General features: G+C 44.4%; 1 protein-coding gene across 4 annotated transcripts in view; it reads right to left on the bottom strand.

Annotated features, from left to right (window-relative positions):
* LOC120532289 (ADAMTS-like protein 1) overlaps positions 1-20545 on the bottom strand; it is a 447743-nt gene that overhangs the window by 128228 nt on the left and 298970 nt on the right. For all 4 annotated transcript variants that reach the window (XM_039758167.1, XM_039758166.1, XM_039758168.1 and 1 more), the window contains 2 exons: positions 14387-14534; positions 7547-7631 (listed from right to left, as the gene is read on the bottom strand). In XM_039758167.1, coding sequence (XP_039614101.1) covers positions 7547-7631; positions 14387-14534 — 233 coding nt within the window. The remainder of the gene's footprint in view (positions 1-7546; positions 7632-14386; positions 14535-20545) is intronic.

Consider the following 20545-nt stretch of genomic DNA (forward strand, 5'->3'; position numbering starts at 1 on the left):
AGTTTTAAATAAGTGTTTTCTGAATGGAACCATCACGCCATGTGGTTGTCGATGTGCTTTAAGGTTCTGTTGTACCTTTTGGTCGGCAGAAATGGGTTTTAAAAGTGTTTGGTTTAGCGGAGATTCAACCTCATTGGTATATTGTTTGGCTTGCTACCGGAGACCGAGAGCGCCTGACGTTACATGTGCTGACTGTGCCCTTTACTGCTTGTCTTGTAGGTATGTTGCAACGTTAATTATTGTCCTTCATTATTGTTGTTTATATTCAATTGTTAAATTTTGTATTTATTGTATTTGTGTATACATGTTTAATTAAAAGAAAAGAAAAAAGCTGGATGACGCTTTTGCAGGAGACCGAGAGCGCCTGACGTTACATGTGCTGACTGTGCCCTTTACTGCTTGTCTTAAAAAAGCTGGATGACGCTTTTGTAGAATAAACGGCAGAATTCGGGTATTGCTGTGTCTGTCTTCTTGCAAATCACCAGCAGCCATTCTAAAGCCGCTACACACGTCAACATCCACGATAGTGCACAACAATATGGCTGTTGTCTGAGACAGAACAGCGCCTGTGGGTGTGAAACGGAAGTATTTCAATTACAGCGGTGAAGTCAATCCATTATCCTCGTACCCGGTACAACAAACATACGACTCAACGTCAAGCTCAAGGACGTCGGCTCTCCTTTGTCTTTGAGAAGCGTGCCGCTGCCGGCCACCATTGACAAGTGTGCTTCACACGACACGAGCACGATATCCACTTGCGTGGAGCGTGCGGCTATTAAAACACTCACTTGTATTGTTGTAAGCTAAATGATTGAACTTTTCTATTACATGTAACTCTGCGGTGGGTTGGCACCCTGCCCAGGATTGGTTCCTGCCTTGTGCCCCGTGTTGGCTGGGATTGGCTCCAGCAGACCCCCGTGACCCTGTATTCGGGTTCAGCAGGTTAGAAAATGGATGGATGGATTACATGTAACTTGAATAATTGTCCGAATATATATATCTACGCGCACAACATCAGCATAAAAAAAATCAAGTGTGAAGGGGCCCACTTCCCGTTAGGGCCCCAGACCAGAGTCCCTTTTGCCCCCCACTGGCGGTGGGCCTGCCTGCCCTCCCTGATGAACATTTACAGCTAAAAACACCATCACCCTGGCCCTGATCTGTTCGACCTGTTGCCCTTGTAACGGGCGACCCCTTACCCGGCTGGCAGCTACACCTCCAAGACCTGTGGCCTGGATTAATTACTGAGGTTACATCTAATCAAGCCGTACCTTTAACAAATTCAACTTTTCCCCACAATCGACGGCGTAAATAAGCACAAAAGAAAAGCAGATATGTAAGCTTAAACTGATAAATTGTATTAAATGAAACAGAATAGCTAAACAAATTCTAAATATCCCTCCACCAAAGCAACAAGCTATATGAATACAGCAAACCCTCCCTCGCCCTTGTAACATGTAACAAACAACACAAATACCAAAAAAATGAATGAGACACGGAGATGAACGGTCGTGAACTTGAGTCCGAGTACCAACTGTCCTGAATGCAGATGACTGGTTAACCGATATATGGAGTGTTTGTGATTCCCGGAACAAAATGGAACAGCCTCACCGTGTATCCTCGGTGTGTGGTGGAAAATCATCCGACCCCGGGGTCTCTCGTGATGAGGGTGTTGGAGTGAGTCCGGCGGAATGAAAAACAAACTGGATGGAAATGCGCGATGTGGAATACAGCAGGTACAGGTGGTTTGAATGAAAGTCTCCTTGTCTGTCTGTCTGTCTGTCTGTCTGTCTCTCTCTCCTCCTTCGTTCCCTCGATTGTTTTTATAGTCCTGTGACGAATGTAATTGATTGATTGAAAACCGGTGTTTTCCAGGTTTGGGGCTGCGGTCTCCTTCCATCATCGGGGACGGCATTTACTGACACACACACAAACAGTAAACGGGACGGTGGAAACAAGACGCATGTGGCACGAACACAGACAACACTATTACTACTATGTAGCCCCGCTACACCCTCAGGGAGGCACTACAGGTGCATCACAACAAGGACAAACAGGCTCAAGAACAGTTTTTTCCCAAAAGCCATAACCATTCTAAACTCACACATCTATCTATCAACTGTGCAATATCCAGTATCTAAATGGTACTGATAATAACATCTGTATACTGTACAATATCATTACTCTCAGGGTCCAACATCCACTACTCACTGCACATGATCATCATTATTGTGCAATCCTTTTTAATAAAACCTGTGTGCGCGTCCAAGAGACCGTGTGTCTTCTGGTGAAGTGCGCATGCGCGGGCTGCGCCACACATTGTACCGTGCCCCGCCCATGCGCTCGGCATGTGGACGCACACACACTGGAAGCTGGGCGCGCAGTGAATGACGTATCCGCCGTCGCCGCCGCGCACGATGAGCAAATAAAGCACGCACACTGGAAGCTGGGCATCGTAGTGATGGGAAGTTCGGATCATTTTACCGACTCGGACCTTTGAGTCACGTTCAGCAAAATGAACGAGTCATTTTTCGAGTCATTTCGTTCAATTCTGTTTCCGGCTCAGACTGCATACTAGGTTAAGCTTATGGGGCTGTCACGTGATGAACGAACGACTCGCAAAACCCGAAGACTCGAGACAAGTGAATCAATTTCAATACAGAAACTATAGGAAGTTGCGCAAATGCACGAATCATTCCCATGAGACGACTCGGTCTTCCCGAGTCACATTAAAGATTCGTTCAAAAGGAACGAATCGTTCAAGAACGACCCATCACTACATGGCAGTGAACGGCCGCGCATGATAAGATATAAAGGACACCATTGCTGGGGAGAGTGCTGATTGAGTAGTCGCGGCAGCGCACATAAAATCCGTTGTTGGGGAGACGCCACACAAAATAATCAGTTGCACGCCCCCACAGATTAAAATACTTGCTGGGGAACTGCACAGTACTTGCTGGGGAGACGCCACAGGCACGATTATAAGCAGCACGCCACACATTACATCAGTTGCTGGGGACACTTTGCTGATTGCCCGCTGTTGTGACAGAAAATTAAAGTCATATTACGGACATCAAAGCCAGTATTACTGTCAGAGAAAATTACAGGCATTTTATGGAAATATAAACCAGTATTATTGCGAGAGAAAATTAAAGACATATTAAAGGATGCATATTACAGCCACATACAAGCCAGTATTACTGTCGGAGAAAATATTACGGATGTATCTATTAACAACATGCCACCAAAAAAAGGACACGTCAAGTAGGACAAAAGACACAGACGATCAAATCCTATATAAGCAACATCTCCTGGACGAACGGTCAGCTCAGCAAGTAAACATCAACAAAAGAAACGCTGAAAGACAAAGAAAAATACGAGAAAATAGATCGATTGAAGAAAAAGAAAATGACCGTCAGAAAAACGCTAAAAGAGAGAGACTCAGAAGAGCAAACCTTAGAAATTGTTGCCATTTACTTGCCAGAACCAGTTCTCAGCCACAGTCAGTTATATGTTGCATTATCAAGAGTTAGAAGTTTTCCAGATGTTGTTGTCAAGGTTGTAGATGGTCCTGAACAAGGCAAACTGTTACCAAACTCAGACAGAATATTTACAAGAAATGTTGTCTATAATGAAATTCTACAGAAAAAATTTCATGAGGTAAAAAAAATAGAAAATTTTACCTAAATATCTTCTTCAGATATTGTGTCTTACAGATTGTTACAAAGTTTTACACTAAGGCAATATTAATTATACTTGCTGTATTGTCATGTACGTTTCTATTTTATTTTTATTATTATTTTACTTTAGGCTTCTTGAAAAAATATTTTTGACAAAAAAAAAATTAAGACAAGAAACAGAATGAGGTCAACGTCCCTTGCCATTTAATATCGACTGTTCCTACTAATGTTTATGCACTACTGTTCTAGCGCCCGTTATTGTAACCGGCTTAATGTCTAGTATTTAAATAATGTGCAAAACCCCAATAGGGCAATAGCTATTCTTTCCATATGTATTTGTGAATTTCCCCTTGGGATTAATAAAGTATCTATCTATCTATGAATTATATAGTATCTATCTATCTATCTATTATATAGTGCCTTCTATCTATCTATCTATCTATCTATCATATAGTGTCTTCTATCTATCTATCTATTATATAGTGCCTTTCATATCTATCTATCTATCTATCTATTATATAGTGCCTTTCACTCTATCTATCTATCTATCTATCTATCATATTGTTGCAGAACTTTTTTGCAACTTCTTTGCAGCTTTTTGCACCATTTGTTTATTTACTTGTTGTGCTCTACATATATGTCTGAATTGAAGGAGCTGCTTTTAATCTCATTTCTACACGTGCATAGTGACAATAAAAGGCATTCTATTCTATTCTATAAAATTATGCTCTGTTAAGGTCAGGCATTTGTTTCACAATCTCTCATACAGCCACCCTTAGGGTGGAGTGGAGTCTCGGAGGCTAGGGATGTATGGTGGCAATCGGAGGTTTGCCAGTTCAAATCCCATAAATGCCAGAAGTTATTCCACGCTGTTGGGCCCTTCAGCAAGGCCCTTAACCTGCAGTTGCTCCGCGTGGGGTATGTTGTTAATCTGATCCAGCCCTGTAAGCAGGTCCTCCAACTGGCAGGACTGGCACTCCACCCACTGTTAAAAAAACCTCACACTCTTCAGTGTAGTGCTGAGGTGTCACCCGTTAGACGTCTGTGCTCGAGTCCTAATTTAGGATCCTGAGGTGTTTTTTTTTTTTTTCTCTCCACTCAGTTTTCTTTGGAGCTTATCCAGAGTGACCATTGGGTTCCAGGTCACCTCTCTTATCATGACCCTTCTTGTCTGATTGCTCAGCTTGGCCAGCTCTATGAAGAGTCCCGGTTGGGCGATGCACAATTTTAAATAAACACGGAGCCCTTTGGCTTTGGAGAGGTGTAGTAGGTGTGTTAGGAAGCGTGGCGAAGCAACTCTGGAGGTTGACGGGGTGATCGGCTAAACTGCACATTGGTGTGCAGACTCGTGCGGTGCAGCTCATTGCCTCATTAGCTGGACCAGGCCAAGGGGATGCCCACGTAACACCTGGCTGTGGCAGTTAGATGCTCAGAAGGTGGGACTGGGGGGTTGCCAACCACAATCAGTGTCACTAACCCCCCCAGCCAGTGATCACATGGGTTACACAGCAGGACAAAGAGCCGAAGCGCAAGAGGAAGTCCACCTCAAAATAAAATGAAGAAGGTATTGTGGCCTAGTCAGATTCCTGACTTGAACCCCACTGAGATGTTGTGAGGGGACCTTTAAGTGGGCAGTTCATAATCGAACCCCCTCCAGTGTGTCTGAATTAAAGCTTTTGTAGAGAAGAGTGGGCCAAATTTTCTCCCCAGCAATGCCAGAGTCTGATCTCCTGTTACCACGTGTGCAGTTGTTACTGCTAAACATAATAATAATAATAATAATAATAATTCTTTGCATTTTTATAGCGCTTTTCTCACTACTCAAAGCGCTCAGCAATTGCAAGTTAAGGGCCTCGCTTAAGGGCCCAACAGACCAGAGTCCCTATTGGCATTTACGGGATTCGAACCGACAACCTTCCGATTGCCAGTGCAGTTCCTTAGCCACAGAGGAACAACCATGTAATAAATTTGGGGGTTTGGTTCTTTTTCACAGGGGTGATATAGGTGTTCAGTGAATCAAACGATTGTTTAAACAATGGGTATTGTGTTTGCTCAGGCTGTCTTTTGTATTCTGCTCAATTTGTCATGTCACGTTCCCACCTGCTTAATCCTGGGCCTAACCCAGCAAGCATACAGAGAGCAAGGCAGGAACACACGCTGGACTGGTCGCCCATTCATCACACACTACGCACATCAGGGGCCAATTAAGTGATGCCAATCCAGCTAACCTGCCAGTCTTTAGAAATGTGGGAGTAAACCTACACAGATATGGCGAGGACAAATTGGACTGGACTGCCAATACTGATGCTCTGTGTAAGAAAGGTCAGAGCCGACTATACTTCATTAGAAGGCTGGCATCCTTCAACATCTGCAATAAGATGCTGCAGATGTTCTACCAGACGGTTGTGGCGAGCGCCCTCTTCTACGTGGTGGTGTGCTGGGGAGGCAGCATAAAGATGAACGACGCCTCACGCCTGAATAAACTGGTGAGGAAGGCAGGCTCTATTGTAGGCACGGAGCTGGACAGTTTGACATCCGTGGCAGAGCGACGGGCGCTAAGCAAACTCCTGTCAATCATGGAGAATCCACTGCATCCACTGAACAGGATCATCTCCAGACAGAGGAGTAGCTTCAGAGACAGACTGAGGAGACCCCACACTATGCGACTCTTCAATTCCACCCGGGGGAGTAAATGCGAACATTAATTCTATTTTATTTTATTTTTTTTCATTTTTATTACTATTTAATTTAATATTGTTTCTTTGTATCAGTATACTGCTGCTGGATTATGTGAATTTCCCCTTGGGATTAATAAAGTATCTATCTATCTATTGTGGTCCGCGGCCGGGCTCCCAGGAGGACCAGAGGAGGGCTTGTGTCTCCTCCAGACAGCAAGGGGGCGATCGCCCTGGTTGTATTGGGGGCCACGGGTAGAGGGCTTGGAAGCCCAACCCTGTAGGGGCCCGTGGCCACCCCCAGGCGATGCCCAGGTGCCTGAGGGACCCTGGAGCCCAGCACTTCCGCCACACTGGGGTGTGGCTAGGACTGATTGCCGGGAAGCAGCTGGGTTCCCATTTAAGGGGCCGCCTCCCTCCAGTCAGAAGCAAAAGTCGGGTGGAAGAGGACGGAGCTGGAGAGAGGACGGGAGGTGGCCAGGAGAAAGGCATTGGACTTGTGAGGCCTGGACAGTTGGGGGAACGGTGCGAGAGGCACTGGGGGTGCACGTGAGCACTATTTGTAGAATAATTATAAATAAACAAGTGTGTGGTGGAACCAACGATGTCTGTCTGCCTGTGTCCGGGTTCAAGTTCACACTATCTATCTATCTATCTATCTATCTATCTATCTATCTATCATATAGTGCCTTTCATATCTATCTATCTATCTATCTATCTATCTATCTATCTATCTATCTATCTATCTATCTATCTATCTATCTATCTATCTATCTACTTAGGGAGGACCCAAGACGTGAATCCTGGCCGCCTTACTGCAAGGTAGTGGTGTTCCAACACTGGGCCACCAAATGAAATTTGTCTGGAGAGCAAAAACAATGAAGTGTAATGAATAAGCGAAAATTGAAGAAATCAGGAAGGGGGCAAATACTTCTTCACAAAACTGTGCTTGTTTACCTGCTTTAATCTCCAAATGGGTCTCGTAGTTTTCAGTATACGTTGCTCCTAAATGTACTAATAGTGGCACTCCACCACACTGCCAGTTCAGGGTCCAAAACTAACCTAACCCACACATCTTGCACAGACGTACGTATGACGGGCGAAGTTGACAAATCTGTTGGCCTGGCTACCCCCTTGTTTGACGTGGACCTCATGGGATGGCCTGTGTCTTAGGGTAAGAAGTCTACTCACGAAGGCTCTTCGGTGACGGCCGTTTCTTCGTCCAGTTCCTGGGCTTGCTTGTACCAAGGCAGCTTCGCTTCCACCGGGAGTTTCTCTACGAGACAGCAATCGACACGTTATTATTAATCTTGGCTTGACGGCCCCCTCTCGTTGCTAGCGCTAAATCAAACCCCGAAGCCGTAAAAGTACACGCTTACAGAACGGGTTAAGCAAATAAAGATTCAGAGACAATGTCAAAAACACATGTTTCATGAAAAACCTTCATAACATTATGTATTAATATACTGGCTTTCAGATCACTGAGCCCACTAAAGTAAGCCCCCGCCCCAAACCCACTCGTCCGGCTCGCGGCATCTGCAGAAACACTAAAGGCTGACAGACACGAAGTGAGGGAAAATGTTCTTCCATTAATGTGGCTATTTTGTCAGGGTTACTTGCCGCGATTTCAAAGAAGGAGAATGTGCGCATGGGAATTTTGCTCACTTCTCACTATTATGGGTTCTTGTAGGGGTCCATGCGCCAGGGGATTCATCTTCCTGTCTTTTGTTGCAGCAAGCGATACCACTCTGGAATGAGAGGGGGCGCTGCTGCTAACTGTATCTTCTGCTTAGGCCGCCGTTCCAACAAGACGTCCATCTATAGCAGGTTAGAAGGAGTATGAGCCTCACTGGGCCACATGTTATGAAGGTACACCAAATTAACATCATTCTGGATGTTTAAATGTCTATCAGACAGCCTTGGCGCCACAATCACTCCTAACCCATTAATAGTTTGGTGGGCTCAAAGTGTAGAAGGACAAACAAACTGTAATGGCCTTTACTGCACTATTGGCACATAGACTTGTCTCGCCCCAACTGGACGAATCCTAACTCTCCTATTCTAAGTCAGAGGGTAACTGATGTTATATACAATTTGGAATTGGAAAAAAATCTCATTCTCACGTAGAGGATCTGTGCAGAACGTTTTTAAAACCGGACAGGACCTAATCAATAACATTTTAGAATAAGCATTTATATTGGAGGGGGAAAAGACTCCTTTCTGTCTTTACTACTCTTCACAGTTTTGCTCTGGATGTTGGCCTTCCACTCTTTCCCATGGGTGGGGGTTGATTTGATTTTAGTTTAAAGCTTGACTTGATTGTAAATAAAAATAAATTAAATTAAAAAAAAAAAAAAGGAGGATGAAAAGAATCGGAAGGTTAAGGGAAAATGAAAACAGAAAAGAAGGCAGAATCATGGAGGAGCTAACGCTGCTGTGGTGAAGGCAGACGTCACTCTTGGCAGTGAGGAGTGACCTACCACTTCGGACATTTCCCAATTGTAGTGCCAAGTCGCAGTGGGGGGGGGATACGGGCGCCCTGCTAAATGCTTGGGATGGTACTGGATATTACCGGGAACCTGGGATTCACGGACATTTCTCATTCCCACATTCCCCCGGGAATGAAACTGCTGGAATTCCTGGCTGAACGGGAACGGCCAAGCTTGCATATATAGCGTGTAAAAGTGTTAAAATCGATCAAGAAATAACAGAGCTATAGTTATACGGATTTTGGCCCGCGGTGTAGTGTGTTGCTCATTAATTCAGTCAACAACAGACCAGCAGCAGTCAGTCTCCCGGTTCCCATTAAGACTGAGCGCAGTGGACTGGGAGGATTCTGCACTCTGCAGCTCACGAATGCCAGGACAGGGCAGAGTTCGTGGACATTTGTGGCACGTGCTGTTGACAGTACAGGCTGGTGTCTTCATCAGACAACAGCTTTGAACAGCAACTTGAAATTGCAATGCGCCAGTCTGTTGCATCCGCATTATCTGTGCCAAGAAACTTGATGCATCGGTGAAAGCTGAAATGGCGGTGTTTCAGAGCAAAGCGCGGGCGTTGTTTAGAACAAGTGTATCAGTCTCTGATGACTGTGCCGACTACATCAGTGGAGACAGAGCGTGCTTTCTCAGCGGCTGGCGTACTCTACACGAAGGTGCGCTCTCGCCTGGATGACCGCACGCTGGACACGTTGTGCTTTCTACGCTCTTATTACCGCAACTAACTACTGTAGATACATGTACTCATATGACAGCATGAACTGCTTGTAGATAAGGTGAGTCTTATATTGGTGTCAACATATCGTAGTAGTTTTATTAAAAATAAGTGTCGGTCCTTCTAAAACCGTTCACATGCCCGTGCACTGTGTCATTCACGGGAACCCGGGATTCCCTAGTACTGGAGACCCTAACTCACTTTAAGATCGACACCCCCCTGGCTGTGGTGACCATTTTGGGGTAAGCAGAGGAGACGTCATTTTTTATGAGTGTCATGATTTTCTTTATGAATGGAGCCTGCCAGTGGATTTTAACTTACCGTATTTACTTGCATATAAGTCAGGTCTTGAAACCCGAAAAATCGACCATAAACTCAGACCTCAACTTCAACGGCCGTTCAAAAACGCGACACTTACATTTTTTTTTTTTTTTACGTCTTCTTGCCTCCTCCAATGCCGCACCAGTTTCTCAGATGCATCGAATTTTGTTGCAGCAGCGCAGTTGCCAGTTTCTTTTGCCACTCCAACAACTTTTAATTTCAAACCAGCTTCATATTTTCTACTGATCGAACGCTCCATCGTAGATAAGGAATGCTCTTACGATAAAGGTGTATGAGGTGTGAGATACAAAAAACACAAAACAGTGCGAACGTCGCTCCAGAATAGTTTGGGTATTACCGCGTGGTCAGGTAGGCACAATACATAGGAAAAGAAAAGGCCGTGTGCTCCGAGGCTGCTCTCTCAGGTGGGCGGGCGTTAGCATCGTGTAATCTCCTGGTCCAATAGCGTGAGTTTTCCGGATTCGACTTATACGACCAACTTTACAAACTACCAGAAATTGTACGGTAAAATCAAGTCCTCGACTTATCCGCGGGAGAACTTAAACGTGAGCATATACAATATACATTGAAATATCAAGCATGATGTATTTATCCATAGACTATTTATATAATTTAAATGGAAATTTGAATAACATAAACTGCCGGAACTTAATATACATTCGTTCAGCCGTCATTGAAGACAGGAGGAACCTTTCTTCTCAAGGATAACCTGCATGTAGAGTCGCTGCTAGTCCGGCTCAGTAAGGAAGAATTAGGGTGGTGTGGTTCAAGCCCAGACTTATAGGCGAGAGAACTTAAACACGAGTATATTTGGCAGTTTTTATAGATTTATTTAGTTATGGGGTTGAAGGAGGGCGGCACGGTGGCACAGTGAGTAGCACTGCTGCCTCGCAGTTAGGAGACCCGTCTGGGTTCGCTTCCCGGGTCCTCCCTGTGTGGAGTTTGCATGTTCTCCCCGTGTCTGTGTGGGTTTCCTCCCACAGTCCAAAGACATGCAGGTTAAGTGCATTGGTGGTCCTAAACTGACCCTAGTGTGTGGGTGTGTGTGTCCTGTGGTGGGCTGGCACCCTGCCCGGGGTTTGTTTCCTGCCTTGCGCCCTGTGTTGGCTGGGATTGGCTCTAGCAGACCCCCGTGACCCTGTGTTAGGATATAGTGGGGTGGAAACTGACTGACTGACTGACTGACTGAACCAAGGAGTCTGATTCTGGCATGTGTTTCCCTCAAGCTAAAGCCATTTTGTTTAGTTAAGCGCACTGCCATTTTAGAGCAATCACATCAACAACCCATTCCCATTCAACTGGGAATGCACGAGTAGTGATGTCATCGGCACGATCACATTCCCGGATCACCGGAGATTCGGATGCACTTAAGTGAGTAAGTAAGTTTTTCAGTTCTTTGGGTGTTTGTTTTGACCCTGTAGTTAGGATATAGTGGGTTGGATGATGGATGGATGGATGGAGTTGAAGGAGGTGATAACAGTAATCCCTCGCTATATTGCGCTTCGACTTTCGCGGCTTCACTCTATCGCGGATTTTATATGAAAGCATAACTAAATATATAACGCAGATTTTTCGCTGCTTCGCGGGTTCTGCGGACAATGTGTCTTTTTACTTTCTGTACATGCTTCTTCAGTTGGTTTGCCCAGTTGATTTCATACAAGGGACGCTATTGGCGGATGACTGAGAAGCTAACCAATCAGAGCACGCCTGTGTGCTGAATGCAGTGTTAACCAGGAAGTCTGGTCTCGCTCATTCAGCATCAACGTGTTTCGCTGTGTAAAGAGTTGTGCTCTTTTGTGTTTATCTTTGTGTATAGTCAAGCCCTTCATTATGGCTCCAAAACGATCTGCTCCTGCTTCAGGGGCCGTGCCCAAGCAAAGCGGAAGATGTTAACAATTGCGAAAAGGTAAACATTTTGGATTTGTTGAAGGCTACGATTCTTTTTATTTAAAAAGTAGGAAAGGAATATAAGATCTACGGCCGCAGTGTCCTTTTAACCAGGGTGTAAAACGAGTTGTAAGTGGATGTAATAAGGCAGTCGTCTGGATGGAATCTGCTTTAGGGATTTGGATTGAAGAAGAACAACGGCAGTGCTACACAATCGCCTGAAGTGGCTCCTTTAGTACAGCTGTAACGCTCTCCTTTGTTGTGCAGTAAAATAAAACTCATTGTTATCGGACAAGTCATCGTGTCATTGTTGGTGAGTAACCATAATTAATTTTCTACGTACAGTACTTAGTACATGTACGTACGTTTAGTGTCACTGTACACACACATTTACTGTATACTATTTTTGTTGCATTGTACGTATTTATTGCTGGTGGCCTGTCTATCGTAATGTCTGTAACATAAGTGATATCGGAGACGATCGATATCTTTAAAATAATATTTAGGTTTTACTGTATATAAACAGTGTGTTTACATACAGAATTTCAATGAATCTTACCTAATATCTAAGAGAATACAAAGGGATTATGCTGTATAACTCTGTGGGGAATATTTATAAACAGTGTGGGAGAGTTTATAAGGGCTTAAAATATATAAAAATAACCATAGAAACATATGGTTTCTACTTCGCGGATTTTCACCTATCGCGGGGGGGTCTGGAACACAACCCCCGCGATTGAGGAGGGATTACTGTATTGCTTGATTGGGCTGATCGGCAGACCACAAACACTGGCAACATCCTACAAATCTGTAAGCAGTTTGGACTTTGGAGTTACTGGTGTAAGATATACTATTCCATAGAAGGTTGGCGTCCTTCAACATCTGCAATAAGATGCTGCAGATGTTCTACCAGACGGTTGTGGCGAGCGCCCTCTTCTACGAGGTGGTGTGCTGGGGAGGCAGCACAAAGAAGAGGGACACCTCACGCCTGGACAAACTGGTGAGGAAGGCAGGCTCTATTGTAGGCACAGAGCTGGACAGTTTGACATCCATGGCAGAGCGACGGGCACCGAGCAGACTCCTGTCAATCATGGAGAATCCACGGTATCCACTGTGCATCCAAAAGTTATTGTCTGTTATACCTTCCTCGCACTCTCCACCTAGCATTTTGTAACTTGCACTGTATTGTTATCACTCTTTAATTTAGTATTGTTCTTATCAGTATGCTGCTGCTGGAGTATGTGAATTTCCCCTTGGGGATTAATAAAGTATCTATCTATCTGTCTATCTATCTAAGATGGAGCACAGCATAGTGCAGCACACCAGGGAGACTGTATGAGGAGTGATGCGGTATGAAGCTGCATTATGCGATGCTCCATCTTCACCAATAACTTACAGATTGGTTAAGATGTTGCCAGTGCTTGAGGTCAACCAATCAGCACAATTCATCATCTCAGCCCCACCCACGATAGCTCCTGGTTGAACAAAAGTACAAACCCTGGAGGAGGAGCTAAAACTTAAACACCAGGAACTACAAACGGCAGTGGGAATGCTACAAAAGTTCCCGAGTTTCTAAAAAGTCCCCGCTTCCTGAAAATGGGGAAACAGCAATCACAATCCTAAAGATGCATCGGAGACAGAAGCGAAACTCAGCAGCCTTCATATGCTCACCTCATCTACAGAAATCAAGAAACAGTATAGGGGTGTTGCTAGTCAACACGGGGGGCCGGCCGGTGGCTTTAATGTGTATTGTATTATACAACATGCACCATGATGCATTTTGGTTCGTCTTGGTGTGGCAATTTAAGGAACATGATGCATTTTCTAAAAACAAATATTAAAATAAAAAACTCCATTATCTGCTCTACAAAGCTGCAGAAGAATAAAAACCCCCTGAGATAAACATGGGAGAGTGAACAAGGCTTAAGGGAGAAACATTCTTTGCTTTTCCACCCCAGAAAAAAAAAAAAAACATTAAACCCCACTTCTACCGAGTGTCGCATTTTGTAATCGTGAAAATGCCCGCATCGCCCATTGTAGTTAAAACTGTTCCGAGAGTTTCGAGAAGTATCCAGCTGCAGTCAGGACAGTTTTAGGCCTCCAACAGAACCGATCACTTCAGACACTACGAGGCCCGGAGTCTCTTTGCATTCATGGGAGAAACACGATGACGTCAATTTTTACCTCTTCTGCAACTGCACAATTAAATAATTTACTAACTGGATTCAGTAGACATTTTTAATGCGATGTGTTGCTTTATCTTGAAAATTGATTCATTTAAGTTTTTTACACAAAAACGTTACATTGACTTATGAAAAAAATAACTGTAGCTAAACTTAAAGGAACTGAAATCGATATGACGGGCATGCAATATAGGCACGAGGGGAGTGGCTCTTGGAAAGTGGGCGGAGTCAAACAGATGCCGCTGATAGGGGCGTCATCTTATGGGCCTCAGCTTGTCTAAGGGCGCTGAATCGGTCAGAGGCTTCAGACTGTCTTGCCTGCAGTTGCACTCTCTTGAGAGTTTCACTCATCACTCTGCACTACCATCAACGGGTTTCCCTCTTATCAGACCACACCACTCCTTACCTTTGGGTTTGTAACAAGGGATGGGCGCCACACAGTCCTCCTTGATGTGTGGCTTGGCTTTTGGGTTGCAGCCACCAGCGTGGATCCCCCTGTGGTCAATGCAGAGCACAACTCGGTAGCGAAGCCCCTGTCCACAGGTCACCGTGCACTGCGGGAAGCACACAGAAGGTCAGAGTCTTTGCAATCACAGAGTATCAGGCTTTTCTGTCCTGAACCATCCCATCCGATCGTCGAAGCAGGCCAGAAGACCTGGGTGCCCTTTCTATAGGACCACCGTAAGGACAGGCGGTTAAGTGTTTGATTTTTTAAGATGGCCAAAGGTCAGCAGGAGATGATCAGATTCCAGCCGAGTTTCTTCAAGTTCTAGTTATTCTAAAGGCTGATTTACACTCACTGGCCACTTTATTAGGTACACCTGCTCAACTGCCTGTTAACCCAAATATCCAATCAGCCAATCACATGGCTGAGTGCATTTCAACCTGTAGACATTGTCAGGATGACCTGCTGAAGTTCAAACCGGGCATCAGAATGCAGCAGAAAAGGGACTGAAGTGACTTTGAACGTGACATGGCTGTTGGTGCCAGGCGGGCTGCTCTGAGAATTTCACACACTGCTGATCTACTGGGACTTTCACACACAACCATCCGTAGGGTTTACAGAGAGTGGTCTGAAAAAGGGAAAATATCAGTGAGCGACAGGACAAGAATGACTTGTTGATGCCAGAGGTCAGAGGAGAATGGCCAGAGTGGTCTGAACTGAAAGAAAGGCAACAGGAACTCAAATAAGCACTCGTTATCACCAAAGTATGCAGAAGAGCAATTCTGAACACACAACACGTCGACCCTTGAAGCAGGTGGGCTACAGCAGCAGGAGACCACAATGGGCGACATTCTGTCAGCTAAGAAAAGGCACCTGAGGCTACAATGCACATGGGCTCATCAAAACTGGACAACAGAAGTTTGGAAAAATATCGCCTGGTCTGATGAGTCTCAATTTCTGCTGCGACATTCAGATGGTAGGGGTAACAATTTGGCATCAACAACATGAAAGCATGGATCCATCCTGTTCAGACTGGTACTGGTGGTGTGATGGTGTGGAGGATATTTTATTGGCACACTTTGGTCTCCGTAGTACCAACTGAGCATTGTTTAAAGGCCACAGCCTACTCGAGTATTGTTGCTGACCATGTCCATCCCTTTATGACCGCAGTGTCAGGATCTCACAAAGCTCAGATCACCTCAAACCGATTTTCTTGAACATGTCAATGAGTTCACTGGACCTCCACAGTTACCAGATCTCAACCAAATCGATCACCTTTGGGATGGGGTGGAATGGATGTGCAGGTGACAAATCTGCAACAACTGTGTGATGCTATCACGTCAATATGGACCAGAATCCCTGAGGAATGTTTGCAGCACCTCATTGAATCTACGCCATGAAGAATTATGGCAGGTCTGAAGGCAACAGGGGGTCCAACCCGGGACTAGCAAGGTGTACCTAATAAAGTGGCCAGTGAGTGTGTACCTCTGTGTTGAGCCTACACTGCAACTATGTGTGTAGACCACTTCACTGAAAGCTGCATTGTGCCACAAAAAATGAGGACTGTACTACCACAACATGCCTGGTGGCTCAACAAAATGGCTTACTTGTACCAGGAAATGACAGAAATGATGAAATTGAGATCTTTATTTAAACACTTTGTTATAGGAGACACATGCAGAATGGATGCGTTGTCACACATACGCATCAGAGGAACTCGATCCAGGTATGTCATAAGCCACCGGGGTGAGAGGGGGCGCTCTCCCTAACATTCTCGTCTCCTTCTCTCCCCGCATCTCAGAGAAGCTGCCCTTAGCCCCGCCCCTTGTGCTGCTCACGCTGTCCGCACAGATGGAGGCGTCACTCACTCAGGAGAGCGAACCACCGAAACGACCCGAGAGCTACTGATCGCTCTTATATTGCCCAAGAGGCTGCTTTCTCTTCTCCACCTCCAGGTTGGCAGTTTCTTTTGATTTCACTTGGTGGTTGGTGTCCCAAAATTTCAGGGTTGCCTTGCTTGTTATTCTGCACCCGGCCACAGCATGCAAACGCTGCCCCCTTTCATCTCGCTGGAAGTAAGATGCAATTTGTTTCCCCACATTTTTTTTTTTTTTCTTGTTTTGTCGCAAATTGCTTTGCTCATCCCTACCCAAGACTAGATTTAACACCTTGACTGCTGGATCATTTATTACCAGGACGCTGCAGTAGAGGTCTAGGCATATGTGATAAAAGATCAGAACTCGAAAAAAAACATAATAGAAAGCAACAGTTATCATCAAAACAATAAAAAATTGTATAGAAAATGTTAATTGCATTATTTTCACCAGCAACACGAGTAAAAAGTTCACATTGGAATGAGAGTCCTGGAAGCATGGTGCCACCCGGAGTGCAGAATAAAAAGCACATGCGGCGCTTCTTTGAGATGTCCACATACACATGTTGGCAGTTGATGGCGCTCAGTGGGCTACAGAATGTGCTGTCTAGTCCATCGTGATCACTTTGGGATCACTTTTTGATTTCATTTTAATCGTAATTTAACTTAATCCTGATACTCTGTATGTTCAATTTCCTCATAATAACTATTCATGGTGGCTCTAAAATCGGTACTGTCCCCTACTCTCTTTTCTGTTTCTTTTTCCGGTTTCTTTGTCACCTACTCAAAGCTTCATGATGCTCCAACAATGATGGATTGATTAAAAGGCAGAAGTCTACGTGACCATCATCATCATCAAGTCCTTCCGTGAGAACCCTAAATCCAAAGAGGACTGTTTCATTTATGTTAGGTAGAATGCCCAGAGGGGACTGGGCGGTATCATGGTCTGGAATCCTACAGATTTTATTTTTCTCCAGCCGTCTGGAGTTTTTGTTTTTTCTGTCCCCCCCGGCCATTGAACCTTACTCTTATTCGATGTTAATGTTGATTTATTTTGTTTTATAATTGTGTCTTTCATTTTTCTATTCTTTAATATGTAAAGCACTTTGAGCTACTGTTTGTATGAAAATGTGCTATAGAAATAAATGTTGTTGTTGTTGTGTTGTTTGTGATGAAGAAACGACTTTGGGACAGTGGTCCACATCAGTGCCAGAGACGACATGCTCCACTTCACCCAGTGGATTGTCACCGTCATTATCATCAAAATATTCCGTCGTGCAACATGTCGAGGTGTCTCAAAACATCAGAAGCTTTATACCCTTTTTGTGATGACATAACTACAGACAACTGTCTAATTATAAAGCTATGTTCTGCAAGCTGTTGCCTCTTAAAAAATGTTTACAGCTGTCCACTAGGTGGCAGCAATGTAGTACGTGATGAAGTATTTAACACTAGAATCCCTGAAGCCTATGAAAAAACTCGGAATCCCGGCCCTCCTTAAATTCCTCTCCATCAGCGTCTTTTGTTTTGTAAATGTGTCAGTCAGCTCAAGCAGCAAGTAGCCCCCCCACCCACCGACACAGCTCAACAACAACATTTATTTATATAGCACATTTTCATACAAAACAATGTAGCTCAAAGTGCTCAGGTCGCAGGAAGATTCTCAGAGCTCAAGTCTTGTTTATCATGGTGTTAGGTGCCTGGAATTGTAGAGGATAAATAATACATCGTCATTTGGAATACATACAGCGCATCCGGAAAGTATTCACAGCGCATCACTTTTTCCACATTTTATGTTACAGCCTTATTCCAAAATGGATTAAATTCCTTTTTTTCCTCAGAATTCTACACACAACACCCCATAATGACAACATGAAAAAAGTTTACTTGAGGTTTTTACAAATTTATTAAAAATAAAAAAACTGAGAAAGCACATGTCCATAAGTATTCACAGCCTTTGCCATGAAGCTCCAAACTGAGCTCAGGTGCATCCTGTTTCCCCTGATCATCCTTGAGATGTTTAATTGGAATCCACCTGTGGTCAATTCAGTTGATGTGACCTGATCTGGAAAGGCACACACCGGTCTATAGAAGGTCCCACAGTTGACCGTTCATGTTAGAGCACAAACCAAGCATGAAGTCAAAGGAATTGTCTGTAGACCTCCGAGACAGGATTGTCTTGAGCCACAAATCTGGGGAAGGTTACAGAAACATGGCTGCTGCTTTGAAGGTCCCAATGAGCACAGTGGCCTCCATCATCCGTAGGTGGAAGAAGTTCGAAACCACCAGGACTCTTCCTAGAGCTGGCCGGCCATCTAAACTGAGCGATCGGGGAGAAGGGCCTTAGTCAGGGAGGTGACCAAGAACCCGATGGTCACTCTGTCAGAGCTCCAGAGGTCCTCTGTGGAGAGAGGGGAACCTTCCAGAAGGACAACCATCAGGCCTGTATGGTAGAGTGGCCAGACGGAAGCCACTCCTTAGTCAAAGGCACATGGCAGCCCGCCTGGAGTTTGTCAAAAGGCACCTGAAGGACTCTCAGACCATGAGAAACAAAATTCTCTGCTCTGATGAGACAAAGATTGAACTCTTTGGTGTGAATGGCAGGCGTCACGTTTGGAGGAAACCAGGCACCGCTCATCACCAGGCCAATACCATCCCTACAGTGAAGCATGGTGGTGGAACTGGGAGACTAGTCAGGATAAAGGGAAAGATGACTGCAGCAATGTACAGAGACATCCTGGATGAAAACCTGCTCCAAGGCGCTCTTGACCTCAGACTGGGGCGACGGTTCATCTTTCAGCAGGACAACGACCCTAAGCACACAGCCAAGATGTCAAAGGAGTGGCTTCAGGACAACTCTGTGAATGTCCTTGAGTGGCCCAGACTTGAATCTGATTGAACATCTCTGGAGAGATCTTAAAATGGCTGTGCACCGACACTTCTCATCCAACCTGATGGAGCTTGAGAGGTGCTGCAAAGAGGAATGGGCGAAACTGGCCAAGGATAGGTGTGCCAAGCTTGTGGCATCATCTTCAAAAAGACTTGAGGCTGGAATTACTGCCAAAGGGTCATCAACAAAGTATTGAGCAAAGGCTGTGAATACTTATGGACATGGGATTTGTCAGTTTATTTATTTTTAATAAATTTGCAATAATCTCAAGTAAACTTTTTTCACGTTGTCATTATGGGGTGTTGTGTGTAGAATTCTGAGGAAAAAAATGAATTTAATCCATTTTGGAATAAGGCTGGAACATAAGAAAATGTGGAAAAAGTGATGCGCTGGGAATACTTTCCGGATGCACTGTACATTTCATGCGTGTCCCGTGTCTACAACGATCTGTGCAAATGCAGGATGAAATGTGAGGCAGGAATTGTCCAACACATAACTAAAAAAGAAACGTTTTTCATATTTTACTAATAATTGACAACATGTAGACATGAAGTGTGTAATGTGTGAAGAATGAAGTCCAAATATCAAATAAACACTTTCACAAAAGGTACAAGTATAACAAAACAAGTGCACTTTTATTCAAGAATATAACCCAGGGGTTCTTAACCGGGGGTATCAATGCTGGTGGTATGGGACACGATCTCTGGGTACTGGTATTTATTTTATTTAATGTATTAATTTACACTTGGGTAGTACGAGAATGGAACGTGATAGAATCTTCGAGAACATTCGACATTTCCTGCAAATGCTTGTATTTAATTTTACACGTGTGTATTTACTACAACTTTCATTTTAAATTTACATTTAATACGCTTGAATTTTAATATTTAAATTTAATAAATGTATATTTACTGAACAAGCGTGTATTTACTCGTTTATTGGCAATGTACGTATCTCAAAGACTCTAAAAGCGCGTTTTGCATTGACTGCGCGCCACCATTCATTCTGGCAACTAATATAAGGAATGGTGATGATTATTTCGACAGTCAAGTAAAGGGGGTATGGGACCATATTGGACAATCCATTGGGGGTCATGAAAAGGTTAAGAACCCCTGATATAACCGTACAAAATGAAAATCGGGTTAGGGTACGACGCTGACACGACTGCTCGGGTGGTGCAGCAGTAAGAACTGCTGACTCATAATCAAGGGGTCGACAGTTTGAATCCAGATGCGTCCATTTTGAGTAGTGAGCTGATCTTATTGTTATTATTGTAGGATAAAAAACATATATTTGATTTGAGTCTGAAACAGCCGGTTTTTACCGGGGCACCACCCAAGCGGTCGTGTCAGCGTTT

The sequence above is a fragment of the Polypterus senegalus genome, chromosome 7 (assembly GCF_016835505.1).
Source record: "Polypterus senegalus isolate Bchr_013 chromosome 7, ASM1683550v1, whole genome shotgun sequence".
NCBI lineage: Eukaryota > Metazoa > Chordata > Cladistia > Polypteriformes > Polypteridae > Polypterus > Polypterus senegalus.